The sequence below is a fragment of the Puma concolor genome, chromosome C2, assembly GCF_028749965.1.
Source record: "Puma concolor isolate L17-30 chromosome C2, mPumCon1.1.hap2, whole genome shotgun sequence".
Classification (NCBI taxonomy): domain Eukaryota; kingdom Metazoa; phylum Chordata; class Mammalia; order Carnivora; family Felidae; genus Puma; species Puma concolor.
In genome coordinates, this window is record NC_141675.1 from 144,769,528 (window position 1) to 144,790,938 (window position 21,411).

General features: G+C 40.1%; 1 protein-coding gene across 4 annotated transcripts in view; it reads left to right on the top strand.

The window, feature by feature from the left end:
- Window positions 1–21,411, top strand: part of BACH1 (BTB domain and CNC homolog 1) — a 44,418-nt gene that overhangs the window by 18,125 nt on the left and 4,882 nt on the right. For 2 of the 4 annotated variants that reach the window (XM_086675816.1, XM_086675817.1), the window contains exons 2-4: window positions 6,582–6,875; window positions 8,635–9,984; window positions 11,661–11,867. In XM_086675816.1, the coding sequence (XP_086531942.1) occupies window positions 6,642–6,875; window positions 8,635–9,984; window positions 11,661–11,867 (1,791 nt within the window). In that variant the 5' untranslated portion in view covers window positions 6,582–6,641. The other 2 variants (XM_086675819.1, XM_086675818.1) reach the window with 2 other exon arrangements.

Consider the following 21,411-nt stretch of genomic DNA (forward strand, 5'->3'; position numbering starts at 1 on the left):
GGTCACCGAGTTATTTATTCTTCCTGGCTCTTCCTGGCAGGTGAGGTGTTATAATGTTATGTGTAAAGTTATGTATGTATATATTTTATATTATATATAAAAAAGCCCTGAAAGGAAAGACTGAGAACTAAAGGTGCACACACACGATACTGTTGGGTCTTTGCCACCCACTTGACCAACAGAAGATAAGGTGTGCCTGATTCAGAAGAACACTTGAACTCTGGGTATCTTGGGTAAATTCTAACAGAAACTGGCTTAGGACAGCTTGAAGCTTAGGAGGGAGCCAAGAAGGCAGCCTAAGAGGAATTTGCCTGTCTTCTGAGCCATTGAAGACCCTGACCTGAAACCGAGTGAGGCAAAGGTAATTGACAGGGTGATAGATTGGTGGCAGGCAGAGCAGTAAGGAGGAAAAGGTAGAAATTCCAGATGGCCACTAGAGCAGGGGGAGGAGGTCCTAAGGAATTCTTCCAGGCTGCAGAGAGAGTATTGCTTTTATGCAAAGGACAACTCAGTTGCCCTTTGTGCTGTATTGACTGTCCAAGGTTACTAGTCGCTTTTGTGCCCAACCACACACACACACACACACACAGTTCTGTTAGGTATATTTTGGATATAACAGAACTATTTTGGAAATAATTGTTCTCATTAATTGAATATTATGGTTAAATGAGACCGGAAAGTAGTTTTTGTTTGGAGACTTACTGCAAGTAAATACCGTCACGAATGTTCACACCCCTGTGTCAATTGATTATACTGATCATTGTCATCTCTTTTGCCCCAAGGCATCATTTTCATTGTGAACATCGGTAGGTCATGTTCTTGAATGTAGGGACTGCCTTTTATTTGTGTTTTGATGGCATTGAACCTGTTGGGTAGCTCAGGTGTATACTTGTAGAAATGCCATTCACCGTTGTTCAGTGAAAATCACGAATGTTTGGATAATAGTCTTTTTCTTTTAAGTGAATCCTTGGTGTGAGATTATTTTGTGTGCCCTTCTATGTTGATAATTAAAGGGGCACCTGGGTGGTTCAGTTGGTTAAGCGTCTGACTTCAGCTCAGGTCACAATCTCACAGTTCATGGGTTCAAGCCCTGCGTCGGGCTCTGTGCTGACAGCTCAGAGTCTGGAGCCTACTTCGGAATCTCTGTCTCCCTCTCTCCTCCCCCACTAGCTTGCTCTCTCGCTCTGTCTCAAAAATAAACATTAAAAAAAAAACACAGCAGAGTTCTGAGACTTAAGGGAAATAAAATTCCAGCTCTTGTATGTGTGGAACTTCATCCTCCTACAGTTACCTTCTGTATTTCTGTTAGGAAGCACTGCATTGTACTTGGCCCATGATCACATATTCATTCTCCTTAGGTTTTTAAAAGTTTGTTTTAAGTTTTTTTTTTTTAAGTAAATTACCCTTAAAGTTCTTAAAATGTGATACAGCCATAGCATTTTATTTATTTTCTTTATTGTTTTGAAAGCAAAAACATCCAGTGGTAACTGTATTAAAATGTAAATTATGATATGTATTGAGCAGAGAGCAGAAGGTATTTCCAAATCGAAGTACAGGAAGCTTTAAAATGCTTGTTCATCCTTTATCAGCATTACTGAATGAATCAGCAAATTGCTAAGGTCAGCAAGCCTTTATTTTGAATGATAACAATAGCATATATTTCCAAGAATATAGAAAAATTCAGATGTAACATAGGAATCTAAATTTGGTGTTAACCAACTAATAGAATTTTAGGTCTGGAAGGTTCCCTGGGGGGTGTTTATGTCTTACCTTGTAGGTTTGAGAAGTGTTAGTCACTGACAAATGTTAGAAGTATGTGTGCCACTTTTACCTGATTTAGTCATTATGTTATTGGGTGCAGATGGATTACTGACCACTTGGATGGTTTTCAGAATTAGGAAAATTGATTTTTCAGAATAACTGTGTCTAGTACCCCATACTAATGAGACCAAGGTCATGGTGTCTGTGCATACAAGTCCATTGTATTGGCTGTGTTTATAGTTGCCAAGCCTTGCTCTTCTCTGGCCAGTTGTCTTGTAGACACATTTCCAGCTCCCAGAGGTGGAGGCTCCCTTTTGCTCCTCCTGATTCTGGAAAAGCTAACCAAGGACTTTTCTCTGAGTGCTTGGCTCAGTGGCATTGTTTTCATATATACTAGTATAGCTGATTGCACTGTGTTTGGAGGAAAATATAGATGATCTAGGTTTTGGATTTGAGTAAATACATGAAGTCATTCATTCAGAAGCAAGTTCCTGCATTGAGTCAGGTACGGTTATGTTATGTGCTTGAATTAGGGCAGAAAACAAGTCAGACGAGGTTTTGACATTTAAGCTGAGACCTAAAAGGTGAGGAGTTAGCCAGCTAAGGAGTAGGAAAAGTGCAGGGGGCGGGCACAGCATGCTCAGAGGCCCTGAGGTTGGAAGGCGCTTAGTGCCTTATGCTGGAAGGAAGGAGGGTGAGGCTGGAGAACAGCAAAAGAGGGAGACAAAGGCTTAAGATAAGGTTGTATTAGTAGGGTAAGGTCTGGAGGACAGGCTCAGGATTTAGAGTTGATCGCAAGAAACTGGGAAGACATTGTAGAGTTTTGGCAAGGAAGAAGTCACTTTGTGCGAGAGTATAAATTGAAGGGGATCTAGAGGGGCTTGAGGGGATGCAGATTTTGTTGTTGTTATTACTAAGAGCAGTTGGTACTTGAGTATTTGTTTACTATGGGCCAGGCACTCTGCTAAGCCCTTTATCCTCACTGTCCATGTAAACCTCATGACAACCCAGTGAGGTGCTGCTGCTGTACGTGTTTTACAGTTGGGGAAACTAAGACCCAGCAAGGTTGAGCAGCTTGCCCAGAGGTCACATGGCTAGTAAATGCCAGAGCTGGGATTTGAACCCCGACAGTGTGTGATTTTAGACTCTGTGTGTTAGCCACTGGACATGTGTTTCCCATACGTGAGATGATGGTCCGTTAGTGGTTCTTGGAATTGAGTGGATCACGACTGGAGTTTTTCTTTTTAATAGAACAGAGTAGAAATTAGAGTACTTTGCACTAGTAAGGATAAAATGCTGATGTCTGAAACTTTATTTCGCTTTTTATTTTGTATACCTGTATTTGCACATACATGCATTTGTAAGCTACTATAGAAGGCTGGGCGGCATTTGTCAAGACGAGAGCCAGCGGTGGCTTGGACTGGCATTATGGCAGCGCAGATGAAGAGAAGCGGGTTTCAGTGTTCAGAGGTACCGGGTCTCGGTAAGAGATTGGATAGAGGGGCTGACGGAGGTGTCAGGGTGAGTTTCAGGGTTCTGGTGGGAGCAAGAGCAGTCGTGGTGTGCGTGTGCCCAGTCTGCGCTAGTGAGACCCTTCTTAGAGGGGTCCCCCTGAGTGGCTGTTGTACTTCCTGGTTCTCTGGCTTCTCGTGGCTGCAGCTGGCGGGGCTTGGGGTTGGCCTAGCACCCAAATCCGCATCTCACGGCCAATCTATAAGCTGGCTGTGAACTTAGGAAGTGATCTGTCACCCCACACGGCCTAAACAGGAGGGTTAAGCCAAGAATCAATTCTTCGTGGAATTTGAGGTGAGGAGTGAGGGTCACACAGACACACATGTGGGCTGACAGCAGCTCCAGAGTGAAGGTATGGAACCTGTTTCTGCCGTAGTTTCCTTGGGAGCCAGAGAACATTTAGGTTGCAAGGCTGCAGTGTTAAACAGTCCAGAGTCCTCTTTTTGAAGTTCAAGTCCAGTTCATTTGCTCCTGGCTTTCTGGGAAAGCCCTTTTCCCTATTCTCACGCACAGTCTTTTAGTAATACCTGGCCTGACTCCCCACAGGACCGCAGTGAGTTTCTGTACTGTGTGTTTCAGCAGATACTAACTGGAGACAGATATGGAATAGTCAGGTGCTTGCTATGGATCCGCGTTCTTTATCTGATTGGTCTTTTGACCGTGGTCGAGATACTTCTCCCTGAGCCTCAGTTTCCTCATCTGTACGGTTGGGACGATACAGGAGCATCCATGTCAGAGGGCTGTGGTGAGGGGTAGATGAGGTAAACTGTGTCAGCACCTCAGCCCGGTGCCTGGTGCAGAATGAGAGCATAACAAATACTTGCCGTTAGTTGTTAACTGTTTCTAGGACAGTTTCTCAAGAGACTTAAACATATTTATGAACAAAGTCTAATGGGAAGAAGCCAGCATAAAGACAGAGTTTGGAGCTAAGTGAGAGAGGGTGTTAAGAGAAGGGACTGGGTTCCAGAGAGGCAAGGATGGTATGAGGTCAAGGGCAGACTTTAAAGGGGTTGTTTTCAGCAGGAGAAGGGAGCCTGTGGAGGTGGGTGGGAGGGTAATGTTTTCTGAGATTGTATCCCAGTTATAGTTGTCTGCTGGGAGAGACACTAACTGAAGAGAGAAGTGGCTACTTGGGAGGTTCTTGGGGACAACGGAACATTGGGGCACACAAAAGAATGGATAAGCCGTGCTAAGACCCTGAAATTGCACACCATTAATTTATAGTGACAACAGCCTACGTGTTTTTACGGTTTTGTCTGGCTGTGCTGTGTTCGGCAGAATGACGAGATGTAAAAGTAAGATTAGTCTAGTTTTAAGGGTTTGCAAGGCAGATGCCAGGAAAGAATAAAGAGGTTGGGGACTTAGGTGCAGGCATGTGGTGAGGCAAACTTGAGTCCAGCTTGGCTGGGGAAGTTGTACAGAGAAGGTGGAGTGGTCTGTAACACACACACACACACACACACACGGTGCATAGTTCCTTTGATAGTTCTTCCTTGCTATTCTTAACAGTAATTCCCTTGTGTTGATAACTGAAATATTAAGACCAATTGCTGAAGGGAATATACTACTCTTTCAAATGGGCACAACCCAAAAGTCGAGTTAGTTCTAGTACGTAATTTTGAAGTTGCCATGATTTTATGTGGTATGCCAAATCAGTAAATGATAGGTTGTGATCCTTAACCTTGGGTAGAGTTTAACCACATAATGGGACATTTCATTTTCATGGACTACTTCTGAGGAACTTCCCATTTTAGCTAAATTGAGACACATAAGTAGACACATAAGTAGATAGACATAAGTAGAATAGAATTTATAGATGGCATTTCATGTGTTTGTGACTAGAACAGCCTGTCTCTGAGGCAGAAGTCACCTGTGATCTGGGCCTGGTGTGTCTGACCTTTGGTAGTTCTCATTTGTCCTTTTGTTTTTGTTTGTGGAGTAGAGCGAATCTGGAAACAATAACGTTTATTCAGTCACTGAACTTTTGAGGACCTTGTTGTCTCAGGCAGTGAGTGAGTTCAGAAGGACAAAAAGCGAACGACAGGGATGATATGATGCCTGTGAGGAGCTTCTCAGCCTGATCACGCCACAGTGGGGTCCACACACACACCTTGGGGGTACTCACCACTGGCCACTGGTGGCTGGAAGAAAATACTAGAACTCTTCTAATCTGACTTTCAGTCTCTGTGTGTTTTATAACATGTAGTATATAAGAACAGTCGTACATGACTGAAATAGGTAGACATACGTCTGTTGTGGCTCTCCTTTTTTGCTTGTAATGTGTACATGATCGAAAATTGTTTGGCGGTTATTATATGTTGGTGTGTATTTTAAATATATATACATTTTTGATAACTTATGTTTGAACATTTGGGGAAAAGAGTTTCTATGTATGGTAAACCATGTTCTTAATGACGATGTAGTTGTACTTACTGCCCGTATTTTGTAGTGTAAAGTAGGACTTGTTATATAAAAAGGACTTGTTAAGATCTGGCTCGACAAATTTGTCTTTTTCTCAAGTCATTTTCTTCTTTATGTTGGAGGAACTTTACCTTATGTACCATGTGTCCCTTGTTACAAAGCACTAAAGGCTCCTACCAGCTGTCAAATGTTGGGGAATGGAGCATGGAGAATGGTGGAAGGCCACATGCCTGGTCCCGTCAGTCCCATCCCAAAGGGTGACCTCTGGTGAACTATACACACACACACGCCCATTGGCATCATAAAACAACAGGATTGGGATGCCACCCAGAAATTTCCTGGACCCAGTCTGTTTGCTCATTGTAGGTGTTTTCTCAATGTGAAATGTCTCACTTTCAGAGAGCTATGAAATCGTTGGTTCAAAGAGTTCTTCCCTCCCTCATCCTGAGAACCCTTTTTCCTAAAATTAGAAAAACTAACTAAAAACTGCCGTGAAGAACCTATTTTAAATGCAATAAATTGAATAAATGTATCTAGGTTCTCTAGAGACTTTTGTTTTCATTTTTATTTTTGCGATGGCTTTTTTAATTTATATTTGACACTGTCATTAAAAGAAATATTTTTAGGGGCTCCTGGGTGGCCCAGTCAGTTAAGCATCCTACTCTTGATTTCGGCTCAGGTCATGATTTCACGGTTCGCGAGTTTGAGCCCCATTTCAGACTCTGCACTGACCATGTGGGGCCTGCTTGGGATTCTCTCTCCCTCTCTCTCTGCCCTCTGCCCCCACTCTCTCAAAACAAAACAAAACAAAAAAAACACAAAAAAAACTTAAAAAAATATTTTTAACAAGATTTTATTTAAGTGAGGTCTTACATGTGTTTCTGCAGGTTTGATGACGACGAGAAGCATGCTTTCACTGGCCTTCCCGACCCCATTTGTTATGCAGAATGTCTCTGAGTGAGAACGCGGTGTTTGCCTATGAATCTTCGGTGCACAGCACCAACGTCCTGCTTGGCCTCAACGACCAGCGGAAGAAGGACGTGCTGTGCGACGTCACCGTCCTCGTGGAGGGCCAGCGCTACCGGGCCCACCGGTCTGTGCTGGCGGCATGCAGCAGCTACTTCCACTCGAGAATCGTCGGCCAGGCCGATGCAGAGCTTAGCATCACTCTGCCAGAAGAGGTGGGAGAGAGGGCCATGCTTCTGGAGGCTACCCTGGTTTTCATTGAATTGAACCTAATTAAATCTCTTTCCGTAGACCTTATTTTTACCTTTACCTTTATAAAAGGTAACGTGATAAAGTTAAAAATAGAACAGTCTCCCTTCTTGTCCTGGGGAGCTCATTTCTGTAACTTTTTTCCTAGAAATTATGATGACATGTCATACATAGAATTGTTAGTTTTGGGTGTCAGTTAACAATATTTATTGAGCAGTTGAATAACTTGACCCACTGTTATGTGACTTTTTGAGAAAATGACCAAAGCAGGGAGGGCACAGCCAACGGGTTGGGCATTGGGAGAGGTCATGCTCCGAGCGGCCACGCTGTGTCTCATTCTCTCCTTTTGGACCTTTTCCTGTGATGAGAAACTGAGTGGGTTTAGGGTTCGAGAAATCATCCATCTTAATAAGACAGGGCCTCATGGAAAGTAGGAAAACACCCCATAAGTGTTCTCTTTCCTCTTTTTTCTTTCTTTTTTTTTTAAATTTTTTTTTTCAACGTTTTTATTTATTTTTGGGACAGAGAGAGACAGAGCATGAACAGGGGAGGGGCAGAGAGAGAGGGAGACACAGAATCGGAAACAGGCTCCAGGCTCCGAGCCATCCGCCCAGAGCCTGACGCGGGGCTCGAACTCACGGACCGCGAGATCGTGACCTGGCTGAAGCCGGACGCTTAACCGACTGCGCCACCCAGGCGCCCCATCTTTTTTCTTTCTTGAGACTGTGCATTGGTAGAAAAAAATTGATTTGGTCTCACAATTATAGAGCCTGCTTTTACCTGTCTCTTTCCCACCAGCCTGTTGCAGGGCTCAGGCATCTAAACATTTCTGTCCTTGTTATATCCTGACTCCAAGAGCCCTTTCACAGGACCGAGAGGTGCTGGTTACACTGAACTCTTATTAGAATTGTTTGCTTTTTTTTTTTTTTTTTAATTTATTCATTTTGAGAGAGAGAGAACCAGCGGGGGAGGAGCAGAGAGAGAGGAGGACAGAGGATCTGAAGTGTGCTCCACACTGACAGCAGCTAGCCTGATGTGGGGCTTGAACTCATGAACCATGAGATCATGACCTGAGCCTAGATTGGACGCTTAAGTGAGACACCCAGGTGCCCCTAGAATAGCTGGCTTTTAGGTAGTTAGTAACTGCAGCTAGAAGAGCGTGGAGCCTTTAAAGTTAAGAGGCGTTTGGAGAAAGTATGTAGAGCTTGTTTATGGCAGGTCGGTGTGGGCTGCTCTGTGACGGGTACTAAGTCTACAGTTTAGCTTATCCCAGCATCCATACTTCCATGAACTTGTATCAACAGTTTGGAGCATCAACAGCTTGTCAGTTCTGTGGCAGAGGTCAGCACGAATAACACAATGCCAATGAAATGATAAGGGCCAACTATGGGTTAGCATTGGTTTTAAAAATTAGCAACACATCCCATAATGGCAGTGTTTGATGTCTTCACCTCATGTGAGTCAGACCATAATTCATGTGTCATTAAGTGTGAAATCTATGAAGTGGAGGGTGCAGGTCCAACGAATGAGGTGTGATAGGCATGCTTTTCCAGACTCCTAATTAGCGTTACATTTTCTAGAAGGATGTTTTTACTTACCAAATTAAAATGCCCATTTTATAATGATCACAAGTAAGTTCTTCATGTCTCTATTCCCCTTCTACTTTTATTTATCCACTAGACCACTTTCAAGTGATGCATTTGTTTTCATTTTGTATGTTAACAGGTGACAGTTAAAGGATTTGAACCTTTAATTCAGTTTGCCTACACTGCCAAACTGATTTTAAGTAAGGACAATGTGGATGAAGTGTGCAAGTGTGTGGAATTTTTAGGTGTACGTGATATTGAGGAATCCTGCTTTCAGTTTCTCAAATTTAAGTTTTTGGACTCCACTGCAGACCAGCAAGAATGCCTAAGAAAAAAATGCATCCCATCACACTGTCAGAAAGCAGACCTTAAGTTTTCACTGTTGGACCAGAGGGATTTAGAAATTGATGATGTGGAGGAATTTTTGGAAAATAAAAATGTCCAGACTCCTCAATGGAAACTGCATAGGTATCAAGGAAATGCAAAAGTATCATCTCCTCTCCAGGATAGTGCCAGTCAAACCTGTGAATCCATGTGCTTAGAAAAGGATGCTGCTCTGGCTTTGCCATCTCTATGTCCCAAATACAGAAAATTCCAGAAAGCATTTGGAACTGACAGAGTCCGTAGTGCGGAATCCAGTGTCAAAGATGTTCATGCTTCTGCCCAGCCAAATGAGACTCCTGAAAATGAATGTCTGGGAGGAATCCAGGACTGTGCAGATCTGCAGGTGATTTTAAAATGTGAAGAAGGTAAATTAGCAATGGAACATGAAGAAACCAAGAAGAAAGATCCTGCTCCTCAGTGCCCATCAGAAAAGCCAGAAATGACTCCTTTCCCCCACAATTCTTCTGCAGCCCCTCACGGGCTCTATTCTCTGTCTCTTTTACACACCTACGACCAATACGGTGACGGTGACGTGAGTTTTGCTGGAATGCAAAACACAGCAGTGTTAACAGAAAAGCCTTTGTCAGGTACAGATGTTCGGGAAGAGAAAACGTTTGGTGAAAGTCAGGATTTACATTTGAAGTCTGACTCTGGCCCCAGGGAAGATGGTAGCCTTGCCTCCAGCGATCGGAGTAGTGTGGAACGGGAAGTGGCAGAACACCTAGCAAAAGGCTTCTGGAGTGACATTTGCAGCACGGACTCTCCTTGCCAGATGCAGTTATCACCTGCGGTGGTCAAAGATGGTTCAGAACAGATCTACTCCCAGAAACGGTCTGAGTGTCCCTGGTTAGGTATCAGGATCAGCGAGAGCCCGGAACCTGGTCAGAGGACTTTTACAACGTTAAGTTCTGTCAACTGCCCTTTTATAAGTACTCTGAGTACCGAAGGCTGTTCTAGCAGCTTGGAAATTGGAAACGATGAGTATGTTTCCGAACCCCAGCAGGAACCTTGCCCATATGCTTGCGTGATTAGCCTGGGAGATGACTCTGAGACGGATACTGAAGGTGACAGCGAACCCTGTTCGGCCAGAGAGCAAGAATGTGAGGTGAGGGGAAAACGTGTGTGTTGCCGAGTCCTTGTTTGACCACTTAATCGGGATTTACTCTGGGTCGGCTCCTGTCGCACCTTTAGAGATGATATGCGCAGGCTCAGGGAGGGAGGGAGGGGGAAATCCGGAGACCGTTCTAAAACTGTGTGATCAGTACCAAAAGAGTGTGACGGAGTTTGAAGGACTTCTGTGTTCATATGTTTCAAGCGGGTGTATTTATTTTTGTCATGGAGTGTATTCACACATTGGCTGTTTAAATCAAATGCCCTGTCCCAAAAGGTAAAAAAAAAAAAAAAAAAAAAAAAAAGAATCTGTGATCGTTCCATGGTAACTCCTGGAAAAATGCAACATACGCTCCAATCTTAGTCATTGCTGCAGGATCTCTGGATTTGGGACTAGTTACTTGGCAATGATTTAGCAGTGACTAGGTATAGGAATGTGGGAGAGTTTTCTTTGCCCTAATTTTTCATAGCCGTTAATTTTTTTCTTAGTTTCCCTTAGCCATTTCAGCCATTAATTTAATGTCTTAATAATTTGGCATGAGTTAGCTGGTATTGGATTAACCTTACCAAGCTCGATCTGTGTACTTTGTGTACAGATGTTTGTTTGTATTTGATAGATGGTTTTTTGTAAAACATTACCATAATTCCAGTGATAATAAAGGCTTGTTGGTTCTCTATCATTTTCTTTGGTTTTCTAGCTGTTGGATGACATGGGTTTGAAAGAGTGACAGGTTTTCTTTCCTCCTTAGCTTTGGAAGGAGATTATTGGTGATTTAATTTAAGAAGTAATATATGTGCATGAGTTACATCTACAGATTTTTATATGACATTTATAAATCCATATAATGGATTTTAATTTTAATTTAATGGAACTGTGAAAAGAATGTTAAAAATAAAACTGTTAAGAAATTGTAAGACATTTTGTGTAACTAATTTCTGTACGTTTGAAAGATTAAGTAGGTTGCCAGAGAAACTGATCAGTTTTTTATGAATAATTAATATAATTAAGTTGTCCCACAATTTTGTCATTAAAAAAAATTACCCTAAATTTTTCCAAATTTAAGTATGTTGAAGATGACATTAAAATATTCATTAGGTTTTTCTAACCATTTCTATACTGACAAGTGAAAAAGTGAAACATGTAGATTTTTAAGTTGAGTTATGTGACACTACTATTTCTTAACAGAAAAATTAATTTTCTAAAATGCTCGAGAAATTACTAGGTAGTTATACCAGTGTTAGATCAGTATCAATCAAAGTATAAAATAGATTTTTTTTTTGTTTGGTTAAACACATTAAAAACACTTTAGAAAGAGGCTTAAAGATATGTGTGTTAATTAACATGTCTGAGTAAAACAAGTTCTGTTTTTTAATTTTAAATATATGAATATTTGTGTTCATTTTTTTATTTTGCTAAAAAAATCTGTTTCTCAATGTACTTGTCTTCTGAACCCTCTAAAATAGGCTAGAAATATCAAATTATCAGTCTTTATTATAAGGGATTATATAGAAACTGGGAATAGAGGTCTGCTTTTTTTTTTTTTTGTTTTTTGTTTTTTTAAAGTCTAAATGAAGTTCTCTGGAAAATATAGATGTAGATCTTCCTCTTCCGTGATGGGAGTCTAACTACATTACTCAGCAGCAATTACTAATGTTTATTTTACATTCTAGGTAAAACTGCCTTTTAATGCACAACGAATAATCTCACTCTCCCGAAATGATTTTCAATCCTTGTTGAAAATGCACAAGCTGACCCCAGAACAACTGGACTGCATCCATGACATTCGAAGGAGAAGTAAAAACAGAATTGCTGCGCAGCGCTGTCGCAAGAGAAAACTGGACTGTATACAGAATCTGGAATCAGAAATTGAGAAGCTGGTAAGTTTGCAGGTTTCTTGTTACTCAAATTCCACCGCATCCCTTCAGTTACTCTTTTTTTTTTTTTTTGTAGAGGAAATAGCAGTTTCAATTCCTGAGTCAGATACGATGCTCAATTACATGTTAATTTCAAAATTCACCAATTACCATCTTAAGAAAATAAGTTACATGATGTTTTTCGAAAGCTTGGGAGACGAAAAGAGTTTTCATAGACTCTTATGCTTATGCTGGTATTCTACATCTTTAGTGTGATATGCTATAATATGTACACTGAGAACTATTTTTGGGTGTGTGTGTGTTTTAACTGTCTACCTAATTCTTAGTGGTTGAGTAGAGATTGAAGAAACTCTGAAACACTTTAATCTCTTTTAAGTATCTATAAAAGCTAATGTTACAATTGTTCATTTAAATTGTTCATTTAAATTGACGGTAGACTTGAATAACTTGTTTTGATCGATACTGGAACCAATAAACGAACTTGGATCTTTCGTCTAAGAAAGAACTCATTTGCTGATATGAATAGAAAATTCAAGATTTATTGAGACTCTAGAGGGAGAGGAATGCTTACATTATTGAATCTTGTTATTTATTCCAGCATCAAAACGCAAATTAATTGAAAAATGGATTAATTTGCACCCAGGTTTCTCTGTTCCCCTAGTGGTTGGTGGAAGAAAGCATTGTATGAAAGAGACAACTATGGGAGTGCAGCTGTAGAGACAGCAGGGAACCAGCACTGAGAAATAGCAAAAACATTCTTGGAATATTTAGTTTGGAGTCTTTGTTAATTATTGGTGAAAGTTTGAAATTGTGATTGTAGCAAGTTCTCAAGCACAAACATTCTAGCTATGAACAGCAATCAATCAGCAACATTTTAGAAAAAAGAACCTGTCTGGGGAAATGCATTCTTATTTTGTGCTGTACTGGGTTGTTATGACAGTGTTGTGTTTTCTTCCATTCAGTTCATCTTTGCCCTCATCAGAAAAAAAGAAAAGAATAAAAAACCAGTCTGTGCCTTTATATACAGAAAAATGGAAAAATAAAAATTTATTATTCATCTATTGTGGTCAGTACCCTATTTACCTGTTGTATTAATTTGGACACTGGCTGTAAGAAATAGAAACCATCTGAAGCATGAATGAATGAATAAAGGAATGAATTTGTTGTGAGGATACAGGTGTCTCATTTAGAAGCCCAAGAGTGAAGCAGGCATCGTAAACAGTATAGAATAAGAAAGTGGAAAACTGCCACCAGAAACCCAGAGAATCTTCTCTGTCACCCCATCTTCATGCACCTGCTCACTCTGCACTGTGATGCTAGATGCGGATGGGAAGGGTAGCTGCAGTGTGGCTTCTGAATAGTCTCTCTCTCTTCCAGGATCTAGTCCGATGGACACTACAGTTTTAGTTCTAAATTCCCAAGGAGGTGAGCATCTAATTGGCTTACTTCAGCTCAGGTGTCCTTTTCTGTGACAAGAGAGAAGGGACAGATAGTTACAGCCCAGCTGCCAGGAGCCCACCTCTGGGCAGGCAGAGCACATCGCCTGCCAGGGATCTGCTCATCCAGATGTGCACCAGGCTGACTGAGCTCAGCTCAGTCTCTTTCCACTTCCCAATATCTCCAGAGAAAACATGCTAGCTTTTTCTTCTTTTTCTTTTTTCTTTTTTGCAGAGTGTCTTGCGTTATGTTTTAGCTTCCTTGAACTCACTGTCCTGTCCTTCCTACTACTCTCCGTTCTAGTGATTTTTACAGGCACACTCTAGCTGCAAAGTGTAAGGGGCACTTGTAAAGTTCAGACCTGCCACAGATGTCTCTCTCAGGTGAAAATAAGCAGAGAATGTGTTACTTCTTAGCTAACAGGAATAAGAAAGCTGGCCCTTTTCCTAGATGTAAAAGAGTTTGAGCCTTAAGTTATTTTATTACATTAAGAAATTTACTTGGAATTTAGACCCTGGTTATCGGGTGATGTTTTGGGTCTTGTTGCCTTTTGTAAAGAGAGAAGGACCAACAGTAGAGTGGAGAATATGGAAGAGTGCGACAGATTTGTATTTTTTAAATTGAGAGGGTACTTTCTGGAAACATGGTCAGTAGACAAGCAGTATTTCCCAGTATTTGTATTCTGGGTGGTATTTTAGTGAACCTACTTAAGGGAAATTACTTGTTTCGTAATGAAACAGCCATGGTGATGTAGCCAATAACTGGTTAGGTTAACATATAAATGAATTCACAGTATATGTTGCCCTGATCTGGTGATTAGGCGAAGGGCCCATATTTTAGTAAACTTTAGTCTGTGGCTATTGGCTGCAAACTTTTTGCAGTTTGTCGTAAGAGTAATAGCATAATAGACTGGATGGAAAAACACATGAAGAACAGTGTTTTGATCACGGTAAGAATAGTGATTCTAAAATGTCTTCACGGTAGATTTGTAGAATAATTATCATGTATAAAGGACACTTTAATAGTCTCAATGCGCTATGAAAGACAATGGGTGATGTTAGTTCAAATTCAATAAATAAATGAGTTGTATTTTTCAACAAGAAGTCCTGTCAGAATCTAATAGAACCTTTGAAGAAAAAGAAAGAGGTGTATTTATTTGGTGGGTAAATTGATGGTAATTACTTTTAACATTTATGGTGTATTAGAGGTTAGGCATTGATTTGTCATTGCATTTACTATAAGGACTTTGAATATGAATAATCTATAGACCAATAACATGACTTTTTTTTTTAACCAGTAAAGTTCAAGAATCATTCAATTTTTGTTATGTTTGGCTTACAAAGCTCTTGTCTTTAAGGATTCTTTACAAGGTCCATGTTTCTTCTTGAACATTTCTTGAGAAATTAAGAACTAGTATGTTTCTAATAATATTTTTGCCTCAAGGAAAGGTAACCCTGAAATGAAGGGAACTTAGCTTTTTTTAAAAATTTAATTTAATTTAATTTCAACTAATTAATTTATTTACGAGAGAGCACAAGTGGGAGAAAGGGGCAGAGGGAGAGAGGGCAAGAATCTCAAGCAGGCTCTCTGCTTAGTGTGGAACCTCATGTGGGGCTGGATCTCACGACACTGGGATCGTGACCTGAGTTGAAATCAAGAGTCAGACACTCAAATTGACTGAGCCACCCAGGCACTCCGGGAATTTAGCTTTTTAAAGAAAACAAATTACCAAAGTGTATTTCTCTTAGATGTTATCCAATATTTATTGGTATCAACGTATAAATGATCAGAAATCAGAATATTCACAAAAGCACTTGGATTCAGACTTGAGGTATATAGACATCATTTTGTTTCATTGCTTTTATCTATTGTGATGGTATAGGAGTACAAAGACCTCATCTGTCCTTAGTATTTTACATCTTGTGGTGAAGATTGTATTATTTTATTGAAAATAAACTTGTTTTGGGGCGCCTGGGTGCATGGTTCAGTCAGTACTCTTGATCTTGGCTTGGGTCCTGATCTCACGGTTCATGAGTTTGAGCCCTGTGTTGGGTTCTATGCTGACAGCAGATTCTCTGATTCAGCAGATTCTCTGGGATTCTCTGTCTCCCTCTCTCTCTCTGCCCCTCCTCTTCTCTCTCTCTCTGTCTCTCTCTCAAAAATAAATAAATATTAAAAAGATAAATCTGTTCTAGCCACGTGCTGCTGGCTGCTCTGAGCACACGCACACTACCATCTCCAAACACACCCAGTGAGCCCTTCTGGAACTTGCCCATTGCCACTCTGTGATATCCTTGAGCAGCACACCTTGAAATGTGGTCTGTGGGCAGTTGGCATCAGAGTTATCTGGGAGTGTCCCTTTGAAAATACACATTCCTAAAAAATACTAGAAAAACTAAAAAAAAAAAAAAAAGCACATTCCTTAATCCTACCCTACACCTGTGGGAGGGTCCCAGAAGCATGTGTTTCATAAATATTTCCAGGGTAAATCTTCATTCACATTAAAATTTGAGAGCCTGTTGCACTAGGGCACAGAGGTCAGATGGAGGCTTTGGAGTCAAACATCTGGAAATGGTCCCTGGCTACTTGGTAGCTTTGTGGCTTGGGGAAATTATTTTACCTCTAATACCCACCCACATTCCCTTATTGGTGATACGGAGATAAGGATAGTATCTCCCTCAGGACTGGTGCAAAGATCACATGCCATTATACTGCTCAGCACGTGCCCTGGGCCCAGTAAATATTAGTAGTTGTATTTTAAATTCCTCTTCTTTCTGTGAACATCTGCTGAGCATACTAAATGTTGTACGAGTTACCAGGAAATCAAAGATGACTGAGATACAGTCCTTGCCAATAAAATGCTTAAATTCTCACAGGGAGAGATTTACGTGTTTTCGTGTTTTCCTGAGATTCATCTTCCTCCCCTGCATTCTGAAAGCTTCAAGCTTTTAGAAGAGTTAAGAGTTCAATGAACAACCTCATGTTGACTCAACAATTATTTACATTTGTCACATCTGCTTTACTTCTCTGTTGGTCTTTCCAGCCACGTGTGTGTCCCTGCTCTCGTTGTTTGGTCTGTCCATCTTTGTCTCTTTCCTTGTCGGTCAGTTTTGGTCTCTTTCTAACCACAGTTGGTTGATCTCGGTCCCAGTGTCTTTTCTCAGTCGGTCTCTATTGCTCTGCTTTTATTTTCTGATTCATTTAAAAGCTACCACATTATGACATTTTACCCCTGAATACTAAAGCATGCATCTCCTAAAAATAGACATTCTTACATATATTTATCTCATATCTTTACCAATAGTTTTATCATACCCGAGAAAGTTAATAGATCCTCAGTATTATATATACTCCCTATTCAAATTACCCTAATAGTTTCCCAAATGTATTTCACCTATATGCTTTTTTCCCCCTCCAAACTAGGGTCCTTTCATCACAGAACATTTGGTTGTGCCTTTTTAGTCTTTCAACCTGAGACCCCCACAACCCTTTTTAAAATCATGATAACTTTTTGAAGAGTCCAGGCCAGATTTCTCATAAAATGTCCTACTTTTAATGTTTACCTGACTGTTTCCACTTGGTTTTGACTCACTCCTCCATTCTTTGTATTTCACACAAACTGAAAGTGTAAGTTGTTGAATTGAGATGAAACCTGAACTGGTGTTGTGTCCTTTATGGTATGCCACGTGGTAGAGGGCACACTGTGTCAGGTGCCCTACCTGAGCAGATGGGGATTGCCAGATCATTTTCGAGATTCTGTTTTTTGCCTCTGTAATTGCTCAGTAATCTGTGACGTGTTACTTAGGCACTTTAGGAATAGCCTCTTCCCCACGACTCCTACATGTTTTGTTTTCTAGCATATGTTGGTGGCCTTCACAATGGGTGTTGCAAAATAGTGACCTAATTCTGTTGTTCCACTTACACACATGCTTGTTACTCTTTTATTTGTATCCATTTGTTTGTTTGGTATTCCTCTTTTAAAGGGGACTTTTCTTCCCTCCTGTTTGCCTCCCTCCCGCCATGCCATGCCTTTAGTATCACTGTGGACTTAGGGATTGATTTTTTTCCTCATTTAATTTCTCACAACCATAATCGTCATTAGTCTTTTCGATGTTGGTATTTTTTCAAAGTTGGCCAGAGAGAGGCCCCTCAGGCTAGCTGCTGTGTCCTTTTGACATGACCCCATTAGTGCTTCTGTGCTGCCTAGAATAATCTGTCACAGGCTCACCCTGTACTTTGCTTGTCCCAAGATTTGGAATCATCTTTATCCAAAATTCTCTGGTTTCTTTTAGCATGCTTGCTGCTGGTGTTAACTCCTTCTGGGCTCTTTGAGGGGACAGAGTGGGAAATGTATGTGTGTTTGTGTAACTCACGAGTGCATTCAGTATATACATCACCTTGGATAAATAAAAGTAAAAAACTATAATGGAACTCATGAGCCAGGTAGATATTTTCAATCAAACTTCAGCAGTATAGAGCTCTTGTCTTTGCTTCTATGTGTGTTTTTTATCTCTTTACAGGGAAAATCTTAGCTCTCAGTTATAGTAATATATTTACTATTTGCTTTGTGTGAATATATATTTGTAATGTAATGATTGCTTGTATATAAGTATAAAGCAAACAGTAAATATGATATTAAAGTAGTAGTAAATATAATTATATATGGTGATATAAAGCAAATAGTAAATATATTTATTATGGTTATAATAATTATGATTATGTTAAAATATGTAATCATATATATAATAGTTACAAAATTACAATGTCAGAACTACTAGTAACAAGAAACAGATTAAGTAAAATTTAAGATTCCTTTGCCCTTTTTTGTCCTTGAATATATTCCATAGTGGGGCACCTGGGTGGCTCAGTCGGTTAAGCTCAGTTAAGTCCAACTTCGATTCAGGTCATGATCTCATGGTTTGTGGGTTTGAGCCCCGCATCGGGCTCTGTGCTGACAGCTCAGAGCCTGGAGCCTGCTTTGGATTCTGTGTCTCCCTCTTTCTCTGACCCTCCCCTACTTGTGCTCTCTCTCTCTCTCAAAAAGTAAATAAACATTAAAAAAAACTTTAAAAATATATATTCCAGAGTATTGAAGTTTAAAGTTTAAAAGTTATTTGAAGTGATTTTTTTTCTCTATGCTAGCAATTTGATATACAGTGAAATTAATGTTTCTGCATTTATTACTACGATTTACTCTTCACCTTTTTTGTGTAATTTCTGAATATATAAAACATTGATATGGCTCAAAAGTTAGAACTGTTTAGAGAAAGCTGTACTCCAGAAGCCTTGATCTCAGACTCTCCCTGTACCCTATTTGTAACTCTGCCCTTTGGGTAACTCTTTTCATTAGTCTCTAATTTTTTTCTTGTGTTTCTTTTCTGAAAACAGGTAGTATTTTATGTTTATTCTTCTGATCCTTGCTGCTACGTAAACAAATTCCATATGCGCTTTTCCGTATTTCACTCTTTTCACTTAAGAAGTGATTTCCAGGAAATATTTTTCTTAGTTCAAAGAGGCTGTCATTGCTTTCACAGCTCTGTATATTCAGCCGTGACTGCAGAGCAGTGTCACACCAGGTTCTTCTTGGTGGACATTGGGGACCTCGTGGTGGATAACTGTGCACGTTGTTTTTTCCTGCTGAAGGAGGTGTCTCTTTAGGATGGGTCCCTGGAAGAGGGTAAATAGCTATGTCACTTTGTTAGATATTAATGAATTCTGCTCTGCTGGGGTCATAGCATTTTGCCTTCCTGCCAGCTGTGTGGGTGTCTGCCCCCAGCCTCAGCAAGAAGTTTATTGTCCGCTTGGGTTCTTCACAGGCTGATAGGGAGAATTGGTATCTCGGGGTGGCTTTTGCTTTTGTTTCTCTTATGAGTGAAATTGAGCATTTGTATTCATATTTTTAAGGGCCACTTGCATAGTTCCCTGACCTGTGTGTTCAGAGATTTTACATCATAAGGAACCACTGATCACCATTTTCTAGTAGTGAGTACTCTTTGACCTAAAACATTGTCACTGTCAGCTAGCCCTTTGGGTGCCAAATTCTTTCACTCGTTACCTTTATTGGGTGAGTTCTATTTAAAATGTTTTTAAGTTCTTCTATTTGAGTGAATGTTGTACACTAGCTGTTGAAAGTGTGGATTTGGATGTAAACTTGTCATAAAATGCAGAATGGTACTAGAACACCAATTTTATTTTTCTTATAAATCTGTGGTTAAAGCCACAGAACCTCAGACTTGTACTTTATACGATTGCACTCTAAGAAAATGAAAATACATTGTAGAGATAGGTAGCTGGATGCTGGTCGTATGTTTAGGAGGTGTCTTTAATTAAAGATGTCACGAAGTGATTAAGTCAAATTACTTTTATTTAATGATCAGTTATTTTTTAAAATATTTATTTATTTATTTAGAGAGTGGGGGAGGGGCAGAGAGTGAGGGAGAGAGAGAGAATCCCAAGCAGGCTCCGTGCCATCAGTGCAGAGCCTGACAACAGGGCCTGAACTCACGAACCGTGAGATCGTGACCTGAGCCGAAGACTCTTGATTGAGTCAGACACTTAATTGCCTGAGCCACCCAGCTGCCCCTTAATAATTAGTTATTAAACTGAATTCTACTGAAATCAATTTGTGTTTTAAAATTAGAGTGGCCTGGAAGAATCAGCCGACTGCCTAGAAACTTACCTGTGTAGGAGTTAAAAGTGCAGAGGCACAGCTGGGGGCATTTAATTTATAGAACTAATCATGGTGGCGTTGCAGGGTTGTACCTGTTGGTTTTAGTTGTTATAAAGAAAGAAGCAAGACATCTTGTATGGGATGTACTTGAGGAGTATAGTTATGTGACCCTTTATTTAGTGGGGTGGAAGTCGGGAGAATGTTTAAGATTATTGGTGTTTATTTTATTTTTTTTTTATTTAAAAAAATTGTTTTTAATGTTTATTTTATTTTTGAGACAGGGAGAGACAGCATGAACGGGGGAGGGTCAGACAGAGAGGGAGACACAATCTAAAACAGGCTCCAGGCCCTGAACTGTCAGCACAGAGCCTGACACGGGGCTCGAACTCACGGACCGCGAGATCATGACCTGAGCTGAAGTCGGATGCTTAACCGACTGAGCCACCCAGGTGCCCCAAGATGATGATCGGTGTTTAAAGAGATAGAAGTTATAAAATATTTGTCATGTTCGTAGTATCTATAGATTAAGTGGCAGTTCTCATTTCTGGAAAAAAGTTGAGATTTTCATTAACTTGCTTAACCACGTTTAATTTAAAAGACCGGTCAGTAGTTAAAATTTCGTCTGTCGCTATTTAGAAAGGAAACTCATCCCAACTTTGATAGAGGAGTCTATGGCTGAGTATTGTTGTGACTGAGGGAAAATACTTCTTATTTTCTTCTGGAAGCTTTGTTTACGTCCTCATTTGGATTGGCTTCTAGGAGGTCATAAAAAAAAGTGGGTGCCGATTCCAGTAAATGTGTTCCTTCTTGGATAGGCAGTAGTAAGCACAGGTCGTGCCCTCTAGGCACCTGCAGACTCATTTTACCAGAAGCCTACAACTGACAAACGTTCTGTTACCAAAAGTATACTTTTCTTCTTTTCTGTTACCAAGAACATTGGTCTTGGTTTTACTTATTTATTCATTTGTATATAAAAATGTATATATTTTTGACCTATACCTGTATTTTCAAAACAGAACAGTTGTATAAAGATCTGAACAAATTGGAGAATACTTGACAAGGTAAAATTTACTATCGGACTCTGTATTCACCACACATTTTTCTCAAAATAGTAGATGCCCTTGAGATATTTAAACACCTAACTTTTCAGTAACTGGGTTCACATACAATTTTTTAAGAAAAACTTTTATGTAAAACAGTAGCAGCACTTTTATATAAAGCAAATTTCCTTTTACCCTTTTAGCTGTTTTTGTTCCAGAAAAGAATCTATTTAAAGGATGGTCATTGTGCATTATCATTCTGAGACAACCTGCCTCAATGTTAGCTTGCAACCTCCTTCTCCAGAGCCTGTCAGTGGGCAGAAAGCCAAGAGAGTTGTCATAAATTTCACGGGAGAAACCTGTGACCGTCTACCAACATTTATTTACTCTTTGTTTATAA